Here is a 21,236-nt window from a genome sequence, read left to right on the forward strand (position 1 = left end):
GAGACAGTTACAGATGCAGGAAGCACATAAGCTGAGCTGGTATTCATCCAGAAAATCACATCAGTTACATACTTTTTTTTTGTATTTTAGTCCCAAAATCTATAATCATCTACTACAGAGTAGAGTGGGGCTGTTTTCTTCAGAGGTACATCAGTGCTGAGAGGACAGATACCGTACGGAGAAGTTTAGCAGAACTGGGAAATGTTTTGCCTTATTCGCTCGCTGTTGGTCTGAAAAATCAAAAATTCCTTAGAGATTTGATGCTCCATTCATTTTTTTTTTAAATTAGGAATGTTCTTCTCCTTGATCAAAAGGGTTGGATTTTCCCTGATGTTTCCAGAGCCACACGTGAGACTGGAAGGAAGGTTTTGGAGCTTTGCCCACAGGTTCCCTTCTAAGTACTTGTTTAAGTGTCAGGGGGAAACATTTGTATTTCGTCAGCCTGAGAAACTTACAGGATTTTCGGTTTGATTAATGCTGAAATGCTTGCTTAGACATTCAGCAGGATATAGGTGCTGATCAGTTAATGCAATTCAGATGATTTGTCTATAAGGGAAGAAATATAATTTACTAGCGGGATTGTTTTTTCTAATCTTTTTTTTTTTTCCGTTTTGATTACATTCTGTCTATTTTCTTGAATCTCTCCTGAGGTAGCTTCTTCATATGGGTTTGTTTTATGCACACTTGAAGTTTGCTTGTATACCAGTGTTTATTGCGTATGACCTCGATCTTTCAAATTTACTGCCAGTGTTCATCTTACTATTTCCAGCTTTCATCTGGAAACACAGAAACATGACATAACATACATAACATAGTAGATGACGGCAGAAAAAGACCTGCAGATAAGGGCCAAATGGCTCATCCAGTCTGCCCATCCTCAGTAGCCACTAACTCCTCCTTTTCCTAAGAGATCCCACGTGTCTGTCCCACAACTTCTTAAACTCTGACACAGTCTTCGTCTCCACGATCTCCACCGGGAGGCCATTCCATAAGTACATAAGTATTGCCATACTGGGTAAGACCAAAGGTCCATCGAGCCCAGCATCCTGTTTCCAACAGTGGCCAATCCAGGTCACAAATACCCGGCAAGATTCCAAAAATGTACAAAACATTTTATACCGCTTATCCCAGAAATAGTGGATTTTCCCCACGTCCATTTAATAACGGTCTATGGACTTTTCCTTTAGGAAACCGGCCAAACCTTTTTTAAACTCTGCTAAGCTAACCGCCTTTACTACATTCTCTGGCAACGAATTCCAGAGTTTAATTACACGTTGAGTGAAGAAAACTTTTCTCTGATTTGTTTTAAGTTTACTACATTGTAGCTTCATCGCATGCCCCCTAGTCCTAGTATTTTTGGAAAGCATGAACAGACGCTTCACATCTACCCGTTGAACTCCACTCATTATTTTATAGACCTCTATCATATCTCCCCTCAGCTGCCTTTTCTCCAAGCTGAAGAGCCCTAGATACTTCAGCCTTTCCTCATAGGGAAGTCGTCCCATCCCCTTTATCATTTTCGTCGCCCTTCTCTGCACCTTTTCTAATTCCACTATATCTTTTTTGAGATGTGGCGACCAGAATTGAACACAATATTCGTCCTAAGCCTATTTCCTCCTATCTTCATCTTATGTCCTCTCATTTCAGAGGTTTCCCTCGTTTGAAAAAGCCTCACCTCCTGTACATTGACGCCACTGAGGTATTTAAACGTCTCTATCATAACCCCTCTCTCCCGAGTGTACATGTTGAGGTTCATGAGCCTGTCCCTGTATGTTTTATGACTGAGACTAGGGCGGCTGACCAATTTTGTAGCCGCCCTCTGGACTGACTCCATCCTGGAAGTCAGATTGTAACATAAATACAGGTGCACTATGAAACCAAATTCAATCAAGCGACTTGAGGCTTTCTCATCACAGATTATATTTTCAGTCTCTTCCAGTTTTAGTTCTTTTGTAATTATCAAAAATAGCATGGTGTGGTTTTCTTTTGCATCTGATGCATTTTGAGTAACTTCTACAATAAAAATAAATTAATAAAAGAAAAACCATTGTATGAAACCCTACTCTGGTATGTGCTCAGCTGGTCCCAGCAACTTTCCTTGCATTTGGGACCAATGTCATCACTTCAGATGGAGAATTTGTCAAACTCAGACCAGATTTTGAACTAAATATTCCCTAAAGTACGTACTGCATCTTCACACATCTGCCTGGGAAAGGGATCATATGATATAAAAAGAGAAACACATCCATGAAACAAGTCCCAGCTGGCAGGCTTCTTCATGCAGCATCTTTCAGAGCTAAGCAGCCGTGGAAGGGATTCCAGCTTTAGGCTTTCAAAGATAACATTTCAGCTTGCAAAGTGTGAGGATTGCAGGATACTGTTCAGTGCTGTGGGAACAAAAGGTAAGCACTGAGGGCAAATGGAATAGGACAGAGCACCCTACAAGAAAGCTTTGCTCGGTACCCTGTGCAAAATATCACAGAGTAAGACCAACTGATCCATCTGTCCACACTGTGCAGGATATATCCCAGCTTCCAGCCATAGAGTAGTCTGTGCTCTGTCTCCTTAAGGTGGGGGGGGGGGGGGGTGGGAAGGTCCAAGGGCTGTATGGAAGGCCACTGAACATCCAGAAGATGGGAGCTCTGGGATTTCATTTGAGGAACAGGTGAGTTCCACATCTTTTCACCCCACAGTGACAGACAACATCTCATCTGGCCCATGGATGTCACTTCTGGGTGGATGTGACAGGCTCTAGCACCACAGGCTAGGATCGGGTCAGATGGAAGACTCGCAGGGCCTGTAGTTTGCTTACCTCTGGTTTAAGAGAAAATCAGTTTGGGTTAGCAGCCAGCAGAGCACCCATACAGTCCCCAGCCCCCCCCCCCCCCCCCCTCCTCTGCACCCTTCATTCTTCACATCTTCAGGAGTCTTCTCTCCTCCTGTGTCCCTCCCCCTACCAGTAGATCTGCCCGCTGCAGCGGTCTCTTTAAATGCCAGACTTCTACCTGACACCAGCTGCTCTTCTACCATCCTCTTTCCTGCAACCCTGTTTCCATCAGGGTTCAACCTTTTACGCCTTTGTTGAAGGTCGTTTGGAGTTCTAGAAGCATTCCCAGAAACTCCTATAGCCTTTCAGAAATGAAGCTGTTTATCCTACTCCTTAACACGAATGCACAGCTGGAACAACTGGTCTCTATGGGGGGATTTGTATAAAGCAGGCGTTAACATTTACATGTTTTCTGCTTGAATAAATTATTAGAATAAGTACATAAGTATTGCCATACTGGGAAAGACCAAAGGTCCATCGAGCCCAGCATCCTGTTTCTAACAGTGGCTAATCCAGGTCACAGATACCCGGCAAGATCCCAAAAATGTACAAAACATTTTATACTGCTTATCCCAGAAATAGTGGATTTTCCCCAAGTCCATTTAATAACTGTCTATGGACTTTTCCTTTAGGAAGCCGTCCAAACCTTTTTTTTTAACTCCGCTAAGCTAACCGCCTTTACCACATTCTCTGGCAACGAATTCCAGAGTTTAAGTTCACGTTGAGTGAAGAAACATTTTCTCCAATTTGTTTTAAATTTACTACATTGTAGCTTCATCGCATGCCCCCTAGTCCTAGTATTTTTGGAAAGCGTGAACAGCATATATGCAGATAGTGGAGGAGTGGCCTAGTGGTTAGGGTGGTGGACTTTGGTCCTGAGGAACTGAGTTCAATTCCCAGCACAGGCAGCTCCTTGTGACTCTGGGCAAGTCACTTAACCCTCCACTGCCTGCCGCATTGAGCCTGCCATGAGTAGGAAAGCACAGGGTACAAATGTAACAAAAATAAATAAATAAAATAAATCCCAAATGTGTGCCTGTAACTACATTACTTCAGGGGGAGTTCTGCGCAAATAAACCTGAAAATTCTGCACATTTTATTTGTAATTCTTTTGCGCAGAATTCTAAGACCTGGCATCTCCCTCGGGCATAAAACATACCCCCGCCACCCCCATTTCCCATGCACTTTAATGTAGACCTCCACCCCATTGAGCACGCACACACATACACATACACACCTCATCCACCTATATTTCCAGCCACCCTCCCTGCACAGCACAGTATTCTCCCAAGAGTACTACAAGCATATCACCCAATAGAGGGTAAAGGCTCATGGATTTGATATACCACCTTTATGCAGTTTGCATATTATACACAGGTACTTGTTCTGTCACTGGTGGGCTCACAATCTAAGTTTTGTATGTGGAGCAGTGGAGGGGTTAGGTGACTTGCCCAGGGTCACAAGGAACCACAGCAGGAATTGAACCCAGTTCCCCAGGCCACTGCTCTAACCATTGGGCTACTCCTCCACTAGCATGCCGTTTGCAGGTGGGCATGCACATGGCCTGGACTTTGAGCACAGTGCACATATGTATGTCAACTCTATGGCTGGCTTAAGTGCTTGAGCCTTAGCACATCTGCACGTATCTACCCAGTTACACTAATCGACTATAATAAAACTCACCCTCAACATTCTGAAGACAACGTTCTGAAGTCACTCAGTCACTCACTGAAGGGTTCATGGATTCATGGTGGTGAAGCCACAACACTGACCATGTCTCTCTGCCCCGCCCTCGCATGACGGACCAATCAGAAAAAACACACTCAACATTCTGAAACACAAAGGACCATCACAACACCGTTCCCAGGCAACACTAGGCAACGTAAGACGGACCAATCAGAGGAAACTACGTGACAATAAGGGAGGAGCATTCCCCAGCAGAATGGCTCATTATCTGGGCAGCACGGAGAGCACAGAACCACCGCTGGAACGAGAGAAGAATATTCCTGCTGTGGGTATGTGCAAAAATAGACTGGGGGGAGGGGAATTTTTAAATGCCTAATGCCAGTACTGAAGAGTGCCAGTGGGCCTATAGCACAGACTATATTTGGGATCGCTTGACATGGAGTCAGAGGAGCCGGAAAACAACGTGCCCGTCACCATCTGGGACGTGGGCGAACAGGACAAGCTGCGGCCCAGCTGGAAGGATTACCCGCGACCCAGCCAGCAGCAAACAGCGACCAAGGAAGGGGGAGGAGTACTCCTTCCCTGCCTAGGAATCGCTGGAGACTGGCTGCCAAACTAACGAAACAACCGCACACCGACGCACCACCTCCATCAACAACCTGCACACACACCGCACCCTCACACACACACACACACACAAAAAAATAACTCTGTGACACATACACACACACACAAAAAAAAACCACATGCTAGCGCCCGTTTCATTGGTTTCGGAAACGGGCCTTTTTTACTAGTTTTCTATAATGGAATGTAGCACCGACTTTCCTTTACAGAATTTGCACCTATCATGTGCCCTCTGGGAGGCGCCTTCTTATAAAATTATACCCCACAGGTCATTTAGTTTATGTAGCTTCTCATAAATAGGTTGTCTCCATCTATATATCTGCATTTGGCCCCTCAGCTATATGGTAAGCTGTATTGTAGAAAAGAAAGAGTTAGTGGTTACTGAGGAACGGCAGACTGGAGGGGCCATTTGGCCCTTATCTGCCGTCATAATTCTATTTATTTACTTATTTATTTATTCAGAACATTTATACCCCGCTTTATACCACTGAAAGCAGCCTCCAAGCGGCTTACAAAGAACTGAAGAAACAATTACAATATCAATATGGTAATATAACAGGTCTTTGTAGGCCACATTGAGCCTGCAAATAGGTGGGAAAACGTGGGATACAAGTGCAATAAATAAATAGATATAGGGAAAGGCTCAGAGGAAGAAGGGAGAGGAAGAGACAGAGAAATAGGGAGAGAGAGATGGTCCGCAAAGCTGAGGATGGAAAGGACTGCAGGTGTGAGGATGAATCACAGGAAGGGGCTGAATCTCCGAGTCCGCCGGTACAAACACCGATGATGTGAAGGCCAGGACTCTCCAAGCGAGTGACGAGAGCTGCAGCAGGGGAAGGCGAAAGCTGACCATCAGCCGGCCACACCAGCTCGCCGGATGTCAGACACAGCAACCAGGAAACGCAGGACCCAAAGGCCCAACGGTCCAGCTGCAGCGATCGACGAGCGAAGAGCAGTTCAACGGATTGCACTCGGAAAAGGCGGGGCCCAGGATGCCATCGGGCCCAGCAACCACACCGCCCATGCTGACCGGAGCGAAGGCTCCCGTTTCCCCACAGCAACCGGAACCAGTAAGGCAAGTCGGGACCGCCCCCATTGAACAGATGATGCCAGAGAAGCCGGCGATCCCCGGCCGAGTCGATGCCGGGAAGGCGGAGCCGCTCAACAGCAAAAGAGCAGGCACACGCCAAACGCTCCTCCTCTCAAGCACCCCCGTCAGTGCCCCGACTCACAGGAAGAAGAAGGAGAGAACAGCCGCTCAGCTAAGCGACAGAAACAGGGTGTTTCTATGTTTCTTATTTGAATGTTCTAATTGTGTGCTTATTAGATATTTAATTAGCATTATGCTGACATTAAGGGGCATAATCGAACGGAAACGTCTATCTCCATGGGCGTTTATCTCCGAGAACGGGTCCGTGAAGGGGCAGACCGAAGCGTATTTTTGAAAAACATGGACGTTTATCTTTTTTTGAGCTGGGCGTTTTTGTTTTTCAGCGATAATGGAAACCGAAAGCGCCCAGCTCAAAAACGAATAACTGCAAGACATTTATTCATGGGAGGGGCCAGGATTCGTAGGTCCCATCTCTGATCGCCCGATAACCACGCCCCAGTTCCGCCTTCACCACGCCTTTGACACGCCCCCATCAACTTTGTCCGCATCCGCGACGGAGTGCAGTTGAAAACGTCCAAATTCATCTTTTGATTATACCGCTTTATTTGTTTTTGTGAGATAAACGTCTATCTCCCGATTTGGGTCACAATATAGGCGTTTTCCTATTTCGATTATAAGCAGGATTGTATTATATCTCTGTTATTTGAATTTCAGTGCTGTTAAATGTGTATATTTTTCACCCTGTTTCATGGTAGTCTTATTATTAGGTTTCAATTTGCTGTTTTCAAGTTTTCCTCTTTCATTGTATTTATGTTTATACTTGTACATTTTACAATTGTTACGCTGTTAACAAAATTATTGTTAAGTTTGATGTTAAACTGTACTTACTGTACACCACCTTGGGTGAATCTCTTCATAAAGGTGGTTAATAAATCCCAATTTGAAAAAGCAATTCTCAAAAAATTGCAAACAATTCAGAATATGACAGATTGATCTATTCTACGCGTAGATATGAGAGAGTCACTCCGCTGTTTATACAGCTTCACTGGTTACCCACAGACGTATGCGTACTACTTAAACTACGTACAAAGATATTCAACATAATATCTGGAAGGGCTCCCCTTTATATATCATCTATAATATGCTTCCCAGAAGGCACTATGAAATACACTGCATTTTCCTCAACCCAAGAGAATTTTCTCATCGTGTTATGCTCAACGAACAGTTGCAATTTGGAATTCACTTTAAGACCAAATTAGATTATTTAAAAATGATCTGTTACAGTATTTTGAAAGGCCCTACGTAATAAATATTTACAGTTGAAGTACTGAAAGTATTACTACTGCTATAATTGCTCTTCCTAGGATCTGCCTAGTTTTCTTATATTGAAATCCACATAGAATTTTACAGTATTTTCAGACTAGAAGAGAAATTGTAATTGTAATTCTTCCATGTTTCCCTTTTGAAGAACATACGTTACTATATGTAGCTTGGTCCAGCAGATTGCCAAGACCTGTCGTTTCTTTCTTTACAACATCCGTAAAATCCGCCCCTTCCTTTCCGAGCACTCTACCAAAACCCTCATCCACACCCTTGTCACCTCTCGCTTAGTCTACTGCAATCTGCTTCTTGCTGGCCTCCCACTTAGTCACCTCTCCCCTCTCCAGTCGGTTCAAAACTCTGCTGCCCGTCTCATCTTCCGCAAGGGTCGCTTTACTCATACTACCCCTCTCCTTGAGACCCTTCACTGGCACCCTATCCATTTTCGCATCCTGTTCAAACTTCTTCTACTCACCTATAAATGTACTCACTCTGCTGCTCCCCAGTATCTCTCCACACTCGTCCTTCCCTACACCCCTTCCCGTGCACTCCGCTCCATGGATAAATCCTTCTTATCTGTTCCCTTCGCCACTACTGCCAACTCCAGACTTCGCGCCTTCTGTCTCGCTGCACCCTACGCCTGGAATAAACTTCCTGAGCCCCTACGTCTTGCCCCATCCTTGGCCACCTTTAAATCTAGACTGAAAGCCCACCTCTTTAACATTGCTTTTGACTCGTAACCACTTGTAACCACTCGCCTCCACCTACCCTCCTCTCTTCCTTCCCGCTCACATTAATTGATTTGATTTGCTTACTTTATTTATTTATTTATTTATTTATTTATTTATTTATTTATTTATTGTCTATTAGATTGTAAGCTCTTTGAGCAGGGACTGTCTTTCTTCTATGTTTGTGCAGCGCTGCGTACGCCTTGTAGTGCTATAGAAGTGATAAATAGTAGTAGTAGTAGTAGTCTCTTGTAACCAGAGCTAATATTGTGATGTCATAATGCCTCAGGCCACCAATAAGAGCCAACCTCATCAGTGATGTCACAATGGCTTGATTGTCCTATACTTGGCTCACTTTTATTACATAGCTCTTTGAGCAGGGACTGTCTTTCTTCTATGTTTGTGCAGCACTGCGTACGCCTTGTAGCGCTATAGAAATGCTAAATAGTAGTAGTAGTAGTAGTACTCTGAGGAAGACTACATCTCCCAGAAGGGGATATATGTTCCCTCCTAGGGGATAAAGAGCATTCAATAATTCTAAACAAGTAGAGGAAGTAAACTTCACATTATTTGGGGAATTATAAGGCTAAATCTCAGCCTAAAGGTAAAATCTGATGCTGTGCATTCTTTCGGTTAATACATGAACCAGCAAGTGCTCCGCACAGACCATGCAAAAATGACAAGGTAATGAAATAACTTCCAATGCAAAGTCTATCAGAAGGAAACGCGCACTAGAAATGACTAGAGTTGGTCTATATCAGGGGTGGGCAACCATGGTCATCGAGGGCTTTCACGATTTCCACAAAGGATATATATGAGATTGATTTGCATGTACTGCTTCTAAAGAATGCAGATGAATCTCATGCATATTCATTGTGGAAATCTTGAAAACCCGACAGGGTTGTAACCCTCAAGGGCCGTGGTTGCCCACCCCTGGTCTATATCCTAGGAGCTCACATATTGCCCAAGACGAAGAAAGAAACTTACCACAGGTGTAATTTGGTTTGCATTCACCGGGATTTGTCAAGATAAGAACAAGTCCATCCTTGCAGTTCGGAACTGGAGGCAAATCACACGTAATCAGATCACAGACTGCAATGATAAATGAAAATGAGGTATCAGCAAAAGTTAGTAATAGCGGTGGGCTGGATGCATAAGTTTATACAGACAAAATAGTCCTCTAAAGTTAGATCTGTATTCAGTGGCCCTTATAGAAATGTATCATTTATATGGAGAACGTAGAAAATTTACTTAGATTTTGCTCACATGTTTTCAGTAGGTAACACAAGGTGAGTTATATTCAGGTACAGTGGAAATTTCCCTGTCCCCAGAGGGCTCACTATCTAATTTTGTACCTTAGGTAATGGAGGCTTAGATGACTTGACCAAGATCACAAGGAGCAGCAGTGGGATTTGAACTGGCCACCTCTGGATAGCAAGACCGGTGCTCAAACCACTAGGCCACTCCTCCGTATTTTTGTGTTTGAGTTATATAGAGAACAGCTGAATCCTGCTGCTCTTCATACAACGTTTTCCTCTGCTTTCACCCAACTCAAACACATAAATTCAGGTCAGTCAGCAACTTTATGGAGTCGGGGGGGGGGGGAGGGGGATGGATTTATACAAAAGATCTTTCAAGGTCGGAACCTGCTACTGATAGTTTGAAAATTGGTCTGAAAATTTCTTAATTTCAATAAGCTTTTGCGGTGTCTTGGAGATGAAGTTACTGCTGATTGCCAAGGAGGTGACACCTGAGAGTCAGAGCTGGCCTGTTCCAGAAATTTCAGATTCTTGCCATCAACTGTATGTGTATGGATGACCATGTGACCACCCGCAAAGCCACGTTTTCTGTCTGTAGAAAGATGTCAAATGTGCCTTCCTATGCCGTTGCTGGAGGAACCTTCTGGGTCTCTATTCCAGTGTAATGCCAGTCAAAATTAATAACGGGTGGTCTATTCTGGGGAGGCAGCTCAATAGAACTACACTGGGGGATGGGACTTGATATACTGCCTTTCTGTGGTTACAATCAAAGCGGTTTACATATTATATATAGGTACTTACTGTACCGTGACCAAATTTGGGTGCCCTATACAGAAGCCGGGAGTATATGAACAGCCATTGAGAAACCACATCTAAAAGGAGGATCCATCAAGTGATCAGCAGATAGGAGGGGGTTTTATAAATGGTGCTCAAAATTCGGCGCCAGAAAAAAAAAATCAGCAATAACCGCAATTCTATAACGTTAGGCGTTCTGAGGCAGTATTCTATAACTACGCACACAACTTTTCAGAATGCCCCTGATATGCCCAGGGCCACACCCCCTTTGGGGATACGCCCTAGTAGAGTTAGGCGCCATGCCTTATAGAATAGTGTGCAGCCAAATGTGTGCGTAAATTGTAACGAGTGGCAATTAACGTCAATAATTAGTTGTTAGCACCCAATTACTGATAGTTAAGGGTTTGTTACTCGATTAAATTGCATGCGCATCTCGGGCGTGCGCACAAATTTGGGTGCACAAATATGGCCGACATATATAGAATCGGGGGATAGTGTATCCGTTTAAAGTTAGATGGTTTCCTCTGCTGCTGAAGTTAAGCTAAAGCAGTGGGGCCAACTGCAAGGAGTGAGGAGAGGAGGCCACATGCGCAATGAAAAGGTTTATGAAATCCAACTGACTGTAAAATTGGATTACAGTTTGGCATTCTGAGTCTTTAAATGAGACCTTATTGGAAAGAATGTTCTGCTATTTTCTTTTCTTTTTTTTGGATCAAGTTACTTGAGCATTAACTACCTGTGAAGTCTATACTTTCTGCTTACTTTGCAATAAAGAATCTTGTCTAAGAAACCCCTGTCTTGATTGGCCTGGATTGTCTTGTCTGCTCCACAGGGGTATCTTGAGGTTCCTACACAGGAAACATGAACAGTTCCTTTCACGTGGCAGTTGGTTAACCCTATTCAAAGTAGAGAATCACTTCAACAGATCCACTACACTCTCTGCTTAACTACAACCACATCAGAACCCAGTACCCCAGGCAGGGATTGCAGCCCACCTGCCCCACAAGGGCAGCCAGTATGGCCTCCACGTCTGAGCATGAAGCACTGTAAAATTCAGGTCTAATTCCATTAGGAATGCCCAGAGTGACGTCCATGTCTTTATGTGAAACAGGATAGCTGTATAGGGCAAGGAATAATATGACATCCCTTTTTTTCACAAAATGGTGAGGTAGGGTTTGGAATGTCCAGGTTGGGACATTCACCATTCTCCAGTATTTTGCAAAAAGGCTCTGCTGAAGTGGAACCTTTTGTAAAATATGTCTAAGGACAGGTTTGCCAGCATGCACAGTGGAAGCAGCCATTTTAGAAAACAACCTGCTCAGAAAATTGCAAGCATCACGCAGAGCTCTGAACATCCAACACAGAGCTGGAAAGTCTCCCAATATATAGAACAGAGGCCCCTGAGAACGGGTTACTTGGATCTCGTGACTGGAGGTAACCCGTTCTATATATTGGGAACTTTTCCAGCTCCACGTTTGATGTTCAGACACATTAGAAGTTACATCTATCCAGACTCCTCCCGCAGGTGGCTATGCCGAAACATGGCTCCATATCGAGTCTCAGAAGTATCCTCCATTTAATAAACTTTTTATGATTTGGCTCTATGACTCCCTGGTCCTCTGTTGGAAATCACGGGCAAAAAAAAGCAACACTGGGCCTTCAAGAGAGAGATAATAGCCGTCCTTTATTATGAAAGAGACCCTACACGGGCCGTGTTTCGGCGCACAAGCGCCTGCCTCAGGGGTCTAACATGAAAGCACAGAGATATAATTATAAATCCAGACCACACATAAATTAACGTACATACCATAATGTAATAAATGATTGAATTATAAAAACATAGAAGCAATGTAAAATAGAATATAATAAAATGAATGAGGAACAGAATCTTGTCAGTGATAATCCAAAAATAATTAAAATCAATATGTACAATCATGTGCATGTTAAAAGCTTGATGTGCAAGAACGTCAAATAAATTCAAATGATATGATATGATATGATGACCTATTGTAATCTAACTCTGTTGGAAATGTCATCTGACACCCTACTACTTTGTTTTTTTGCCTAGAGGTAGGCGCCACATACATGTGTCAAAGGCACCATCAAAGTGACAGTTAGGGGCCTATATGGACCAGACTGTGTTCCTAAAGTAGTGCCTAAACTGTGGGTTGGAACCCCAAATGGGGTCATAAATCCTGCCTTTGGGGTCACAACTTTAGTGAGACCCCCCATAGGAGTATCATTCAGAACTTGCTGGGATTCACACAAATTTATTTGGCTTCTGTCATGGGGCACAGCCACAAAAAGATTGGGAAACACTGGACTAAGTGCCTAACTGCAAGGGGGTCATACGTGTGGGTGGAGCATGGATGGGTATTGTCTCCTAGTTAGGTGTGGAGTTTATAAAATACTATAAAGTGTATGCATCACTTGGTGTTTTTCTTGAGCAAGCCAATGCCAACCTTACGCCAGTATTATCTAATAGAATCTTGATGCCATGTGCACAGACTAAGTTGCCAATTTATGGACTAGTCTTTCACATTTGTACCTGAGGCAATGGAGGGTTAAGTGTTCAAGATCAAAAGGAGATGCAACAGGAGCCTGGTTGTCAGCCCGGTACTCTAATCTCTACCTCCTTATTCAAATGAAATCAATTCTTATATACCGCTAACATCCCCTTTCCAGGGTTCAGTGCAGTTTACCATCTAGGTGAGACAAAAGTCGATAATGTTAGTATGAGGTATGAGAACAATTAGAGACCATTGGTGTAATGCATGAGACCAAAAACAACATAGGAAAGAATAATGGATGATACTAGGGAGGTAAAAGTCAATGGATTGTTATGAAGCAGAGAAAGGTTTTTAGTCTCTTCCTGAAGCTGAGGTAGCTGTTTTCTGTTCTGATGGGAATAGGCAGAGAGTTCCATATTTTAACTTCAAATACAGGGAATAGAAAGCTGAAAATCTTCTGATTTCGAATTGTCTTTTGAAACGGTGACACTAGCATCAATTGTTTTTTTCAATCTGTTAGACTGGACCAAACGTAGCAAAGTGGTTTTAGTCAGCAGTTCAGAGGTGAAACCCTGTAAGATTTGAAAAACTAAACAAGCAGCTTTGAACCTCAGTCTGTCTGCTATGGGAAGCCAGTGCAGTTTGTTAAGATGAGTTTAAACAGTAGTATATCTACTCAATATGTATATTAGTCTAGCAGCTGTATTCTGTATGATTTGCATTTTTTTTTCTGATATTGACACTTAATACCATGAAATAGAACATTACAGAAATCCAAGTGAGGTAGGACTAACGTTTGGACTAGTAGTGCAAAGACTTTTTGGTTGAAGAATGATCTGACTAGACGTAGCTGTCTCATTTTGAATAGTGATTTCTTCCATAGCTGGTTAACATGGGAAGAGAAGGAGAGTGAAGATATCAAGCAAGACCCCTAGTACTCTGGTTTCAGACTCGACCGCAAAGCTTTGACCATTGGACATTGATGATGGGACCTCAACTCCCTGATTTCGGAACCACAGGACCTTGGTTTTTTTTGCACATTCAATTTCAGTTTATTGGTCAGAGCCCAGGTGCTAACCATAGTTGGAAAGCTGTTTCTTTTGCTTGACAGAATAGCTTCGATTTGAAAGAAATTCACTGAACTATTTGATCACAGACCCTGTTATTCGTATCTGGTCCAGGCGTTCGAATAGAAATGTGTGGTCAACCAAATCGAATGCCACCGATATATCGAATTGGAGAAGAATTACTTGGTCGCCTTTGCACAGGTGTTATTTGACACTAGTAAAAAAGGCCCGTTTCTGTAGGCAATGAAACGGGCCTTAGGCAGGCAATCCCCCCCCCCCCCCCGTGCTACGGCCCCCTCGAACCCACCCCCTCCCGCGAACCTGTCGATCCCCCCCCCACCCCGGAACGCCGAAAACTGCCGTCACTGTCGCCGCCGTTGTTGTGCTACCTTCCCTTCCCTTCCCGTAGGTTGTTCAATCATCTTCTTAGAAAGTTTAACTCCGTGCGTCTGACGTCAGACGCACGGAGTTAAACTTTCTAAGAAGATGATTGAACAACCTACGGGAAGGGAAGGTAGCACAACAACGGCGGCGGCAGTTTTCGGCGTTCTGGCGGGGGGGGGTCGACAGGTTCGCGGGAGGGGGTGGGTTTCGAGGGGGCCATAGCGCGGGGGGGTGACAGCTGATTCCGAGGCAGTAGGAGGAGTAGGGAAACACGCTGCACGTGTTTCCCTACTCCTCCCCTTGCCTTGCAATCAGCTGTGTTGACGTCAGTGACGTCCTGCGTGTCTGCCTCGCAGACCACTTGCAGCCAGGGACCCACGGTCCCAAGCATGGAACGTTGGAGGTGAGAATTATTATATAGGATATGTAGTTACAACTAGTAGCAATGTTTCTGTAATGTAATGTAGAATATTCTGTGATATATGGAATTAAACTGAGTGAAAAGACAGCCAGGGCTCTTTTAATTACAGCACAATCCCCTTCTAACTCTCACACCTATGAATTAGAATTGCATAGCATTTAAATTTTAAATACATCGACTCTCAGTGCAACTGAACTCAAATAGAGTGCAATCCAGACTCCCTAGAGGGTAAGATATGTGACAACAATAAAACAGAATCTCTTACCCAGAGGATTGAGAACCACAGTGATGAGCCCATGCTACTGTTGTCCTGTTGGATTAACCAACAAGGCTTTTAGGAAAGAATTTAAACTTTTCTCATGCTGTAATTTACAAGAATCTGAAGAGATTCACAGGGTATATGATTAGCAATTTTCCTCGCTCAGTTTTGAACGGTGAGGGACCTCTATTCTCGACCCATTTTTGACATGAAATTCAGAGAAGTGACCTACATGGTTGGAAAACTCTTGTACCACAATAAGAAACATATCATTTTCCTGCTGCTCCCATAGGGAAGTGCCAGAACAGAACAGAGAGCCCCCATTCTCTCCAGGACTGAAACGCTGCAGTCCTACCCCAACTCCGGCAGTACGGTAGGTGCAGTTCAAGGCCAATAAACGTTCCAATGTGTTGTCATACAATGTTTATCTCCAAGACAACATTACATAAAAGATTGGGCAAGAAATACACGCACAAAAAGTAAAAAAAAAAAAAAAAAATGATAATTAAGCTACAGGAATAGGAAACCACAACCGAAAAGGATTTTTTAAAAGAGGAATTTCAGCTCTGCCTCTCCCTTTTTTCAAGTACTACTTATACATAATGAACAAAATGATGAGACGATGTGTCTGTTTGGTAAAACTGGAAAACAGGTGCTGTAGGAATTTGTAATGCGGCGTGTAGAATTTGTTACGCAAACTTCCACGTAAACAAAGGTATTGAACAGCACCGAAGTAATTTATGTCTCCCCTCTTTCAGTCTGAGACAAAAAGGCTCAGGGCATATTAAAGATTAATTGAACCACACCTTCCCCCCCCCCCCCCCTCCCATATCTGACATGTGAGCTTACAGTTCATCATCACAATATCAGGGAAAACAGCTTTTACATAGTAACATAGTAGATGACGGCAGAAAAAGACCTGCACGGTCCATCCAGCCTGCCCAACAAGATAACTCATATTTGCTGCTTTTTGTGTATACCCTACTTTGATTTGTACCTGTGCTCTTCAGGGCACAGACCGTATAAGTCTGCCCAGCACTATCCCCGCCTCCCAACCACCAGCCCCGCCTCCCAACCACCGGCTCTGGCACAGACCGTACAAGTCTGTCCAGCACTATCCCCGCCTCCCAACCACCAGTCCCGCTTCCCACCACCGGCTCTGGCACAGACCATATAAGTCTTCCCAGCACTATCCCCACCTCCCAACCACCAGCCCCGCCTCCCGATCTTGACTGAGCTCCTGAGGATCTTTAGTGATGTCTAGGTCGACAACGCTAAATGAAGGAGGCAAAGTCAACACCAGTAGAGTGTCACATGTACAGTTCAAAAGTCTACACTGGGGAGGAAAGTGCCACAGGGTATAAGGTAGGTAGATTCTCAATGGCTTGTAGTAGGTTTTCAGTCCCCCCGAAAGCACACATGTACTTTCATATGGCAGAGGTGTTCCAGCAACTCTTTGGAGTCATGGTAGCCACAGGCATAAAGTCGAGTTTCAGAACTATCTGCGCATTATAGGCACATTTATTTCTTTGTAATGCTTATACCCCGCACTTTCCCCCTCAATAGCAGGCTCAATGCGGCTTACATATTATATCAGGTAAACAAAGTAGCATAGGGTGGATGCAGCTATAAACTGATGAGTAAAGAGGTGGTCGATTAGGTATGGATAGGCAAGATGAACATGAAAGGAGGAAAGTAAAGGTAGGGGGAAAGGAGGAGGGTGCATATTGGGAATGGCGTAATGTTGAGTATGGGAGAATGTATAGAGAAGGGAAGAAAGAGGAATGAGTTAGAAAGGATTAAATAGGGAGCACATTCTAGGTTCAGTCTTCATGGTTAGATCCAGTAGTGCATTTGGACTTGTAATCTAAGTCAGGTCATTTGTATAACATTGATAACATACATAGTCCATCATTCAACACTGCTGAAGTGTTCGTACACATGTTTATCTATGTTAATGCACATGTCATATTTAATGACTGGTTAACTCTGTCAGTGCACAATTCATGTGTTCTTTGGTACAAAAAATGGTAATGAGTGGCATCACCAGCAAAATATGCAAAGCAGCTCATTAATATAGATGGCCAATGGGGCTAGATGGACCATTGGTCTGACCCAGTATGGCTGCTCTTATGTTCTAGGTTATTACCAGAGCTGCAACTAGGGTGGGATGACGGGGCTGTGCTCTGGGTGCTGGTGTGCAGGGTAAGGGGAAGAGTGGGGCTGTGGTCAGGGGATGCACTTCCTGCTGTATGCTGCAAGGCACCGACATCCTTGTCCTGGCACTGCCAATCATGTTAAACAACACGATTTGTAATATCCTACTAGCCAACGCAAACAGTTAACTATGCTTCAAGAGTTCTAGTTAAACTTTTACGCGAGCACCTTGAATTTGTAGCATGGAATGTTGCCACGATTTGGGATTCCGCCAGGTACTTGTGACCTTGCTTGGCCACTGTTTGGAAAACAGGACACTGGGCTTAGATGGCCCATTGGTCTGACCCAGTATGGCTACTCTATGTTCATCTAATGCTTCTGCACATCTCCAAGAGTTAAAAAAAAAAAAAAAAGAGAGACAGCTCAAAGTCCTTTCAGCAACCTCTCCAGAGTGGAAAAGAAGGCCCTCCAAGGCACAAACAACTTCCACACCCTCCCAGAGTGGCAAGAAAGGGCACGCCATGCCCAAAACAACCCCCTGCCTCCTCCATTCCCCAGCTAGTAATCATTCATCTGCCAAGAACATCGGAAGGTGCAGACAAGAGATTCAAGCCAGCCACTTTGTTCTTTGCAATAAGAGGGGTGTTTGGATCTCTCCAGCCATCACTTACCATTACAGGGAGATCAGATTGGGGAGGGGAAACATATACATGTGGAGGAAGGAGACATTGGGCTTAGGTCAGGTTGAGAATCTTTTAGAGAAAGGAGGACCCGAGTCCTTCATTTACACTCAAAAGATGTAGGAAGGGAGGCACTGTTGAAGCTAGGATGACACTTCATTATTCAAAACATAGTAACATAGTAAATGACGGCAGAAAAAGACCTGCATGGTCCATCCAGTCTGCCCTACAAGATAAACTCACATGTGCTACTTTTTGTGTATACCTTACCTTGATTTGTACCTGTCCTTTTCAGGGCACAGACCATGTAAGTCTGCCCAGCACTATCCCCGCCTCCCAACCACCAGCCCCGCCTCCCACCACCGGCTCTGGCAACAGACCGTATAAGTCTGCCCAGCACTATCCCCGCCTCCCACCACCGGCTCTGGCAACAGACCGTATAAGACTGCCCAGCATTATCCCCGCCTCCCATCCACCAGCCCCGCCTCCCACCACCGGCTCTGGCAACAGACCGTATAAGACTGCCAAGCACTATCCCCACCTCCCGCCACCGGCTCCGCCACCCAATCTCGGCTAAGCTTCTTAGGATCCATTCCTTCTGAACAGGATTCCTTCATGTTTATCCCACACGTGTTTGAATTCCGTTACTGTTTTCGTTTCCACCACCTCCCGCGGTAGGGCATTCCAAGCATCCACTACTCTCTCCGTGAAAAAATACTTCCTGACATTTTTCTTGAGTCTGCCCCCCCCTTCAATCTCATTTCATGTCCTCTCGTTCTACCGCCTTCGCACCTCCGGACGGGGAAACCATTTAACCACACTGCACAAAGATAGGTTTATTTTTTTAAGTTTTCCATTTGCGTTGTTTTGCTTTTTTGAATATGCAGCTGTGAATTTTCTATTTTCTATAGCATTCAGATCTGGTGGGACATTGAGACTCTTTAATACAATTTGATCTGAACTGAAAGTCAGATGATAAGCTTTAATTTTCTTTCATTAAGAGTTTTTTGTCTGCTCTTTGTTTATGTGCATTGTATGTTCTGATTTCGTTTGATGCCCGAGTTCAATGTGTCGGGCAAGGAATTCCTCTCTGTTAAAAGTAAGTTTTCATTTGTGAATTAATTTAAGTTATGGGTTTATAGGTTGCCTTTGAGGGGTCTTTTTTTATTAAGGTGCACTGAAAAATGGCCTGCGGTAGTGTAGGCGCGTATTTTTTTAAAAGGTTTTGCTGAAAATGGATGTGCGGCAAAATTGGTGCGCGTCCATTTTGGGTCTGAGAGCTTACCGCCAGCCATTGACCTAGCGGTAAAGTCTCACATGGTAACCGGGCGGTAATGACCTACGCGCATCAAATGCCACTTGGCACGTGTATTTATATTTTCCCTATATATATTTCCTTGAGTTTAAGGAATTCCATGTTTACTTAATTTTGTTTGTGCCCTCCATTCTTTATACCTGGATTATCGTAAACCGCTTTGATATTATTTTGAAAGGTGACGTGGCAAATGCAACATAAATAAGTAAATAAGTTTTCTTTCCCTTCGTGCATTCTTCTCTATGATCCTCCTTACTTAGGGGTCCTTTTGCAAAGCTGCAGTAAAAATCAGCCACATTACACCCTTATGCGGGTCTTTCCCATGTGCTAAGACCATTTTTACCACAGCCATCAAAAACCCTTTGGGGTCCTTTTACTAAGGCGAACCGAAAAATGGCTCACGCTGGTGTAGACGCATGGATTGGACGCATGCAGGTCCATTTTTCAGCGCACCTGCAAAAAAAAGCTGAAAATGAACTTACGGTAAAATTAAAATTGTCGCGTGTCCATTTTGGGCCTGAGACCTTACTGCCACCCATTGACCTAGCGGTAAGGTCTCACGTGTTAACCGGGTGATAATGGTCTATGCACGTACAATGCTGATTACCGCCCAGTTAGTGCCGCACACCGGAAAATTTCTGCGGAGCTTAATGAAATAAGCACCCGGGCCACGCGGTAGCTGGGCAGTAATCCAAAATTGATGTGCATAGATGATGCAGGTGGAGGGGCATAATCGAACGGGGGTGCCCATCTCTGATGACAGCTCCGTAAAGCGGCGTGACTGACCGTATTATCGAAAGAAGATGGGCGGCCATCTTTCGTTTCGATAATACGGTTGGAGCCGGCCAAATCTCAACATTTGGGCCGCCCTTAGAGATGGCCGACATTGGTTTTCGCCGATAATGGAAAGTAATGCCGGCGATCTCAAACCCAGCCAAATCCAAGCCATTTGGTCGTGGAAGGAGCCAGCATTTGTACTGCACTGGTCCCCCTCACATGCCAGGACACCAACCGGGCACCCTAGGGGGCACTGATGTGGACTTCACAAATTGATCCCAGGTGCATAGCTCCCTTACCTTGTGTGCAGAGCCCCCCAAACCCCCCAAAAACCCACTCCCCACAAATGTACAACACTACCATAGCCCTTAAAGGGTAACGGAGGGCACCTACTTGTGGGTACAGTGGGTTTCGGATGGGTTTTGAAGGGCTCCCATTTACCACCACAAGTGTAACAGGTAAGGGGGGGATGGGCCTGGGTCCGCCTGCCTGAAGTCCACTGCACCCACAAAAAACTGCTCCAGGGACCTGCATACTGCTGTGATGGAGCTGGGTATGACATTTCAGGCTGGCATAGAGGCTGGCAAATAAAATGTATTTACATTTTTTGGGGGTGGGAGGGGGTTGGGAACCACTGGGGGAGTAAGGAGAGGTGATCCCCGATTCCCTCCGGTGGTCATCTGGTCAGTTCGGGCACTTTTTTGAGGCTTGGTCCTAAAAATAAATGGACCAAGTAAAGCCGGCCAAGTGCTCGTCAGAGCCGGCCTTCTTTTTTCCATTATCGGCTAAGGACGGCCATCTGTTAACCACGCCCCCGTCCCGCCCTCGGTACACTGCCGACACGCCCCCTTGAACTTTGGCCGTCCCTGGGACGGAAAGCAGTTGAAGTAAAATCGGCTTTCGATTATACCGATTTGGCCAGCCTTAGAAGGCCAGCCATCTCCCGATTGGTGTCGGAAGATGGCCGCCCTTCTCCTTCGAAAACAAGCAGTACAGGCACCTACATGGCTTATTAAAAGGGCCCCTTTATTTCCTATTAATTTCATTTTTAGACAGAATTAATGTTACCATTTATAAAAATTACCCTGCAAACACCGCAGTTTTTAATGTATATGCAGTAACTGGTTAGCACAGGAATGCCCACTCTCCACCCCTGACACAAACCCTCAAAAACAAAATACTAAAAATTATTGACACGCAATTAGCATGTCCTCATGCTAAAACTAACCTGGGATGTTTTACCGCATCCTACAATAGTTTTGTGGGGGTTTTTTTTGCTGCATTAAGTGCACAGTAGCCCTTAACTCAGCTTAGTT

At 44.5% G+C, this 21,236-nt stretch overlaps 1 protein-coding gene across 1 annotated transcript in view; it reads right to left on the reverse strand.

Annotated features, from left to right (window-relative positions):
- VWF (von Willebrand factor) overlaps positions 1 to 21,236 on the reverse strand; it is a 235,651-nt gene that overhangs the window by 62,362 nt on the left and 152,053 nt on the right. Inside the window, exon 41 of the mRNA XM_030215570.1 lies at positions 9,284 to 9,388. Coding sequence (XP_030071430.1) covers positions 9,284 to 9,388 — 105 coding nt within the window. The remainder of the gene's footprint in view (positions 1 to 9,283; positions 9,389 to 21,236) is intronic.

The sequence above is a fragment of the Microcaecilia unicolor genome, chromosome 9, assembly GCF_901765095.1.
Source record: "Microcaecilia unicolor chromosome 9, aMicUni1.1, whole genome shotgun sequence".
Classification (NCBI taxonomy): Eukaryota; Metazoa; Chordata; class Amphibia; order Gymnophiona; family Siphonopidae; genus Microcaecilia; species Microcaecilia unicolor.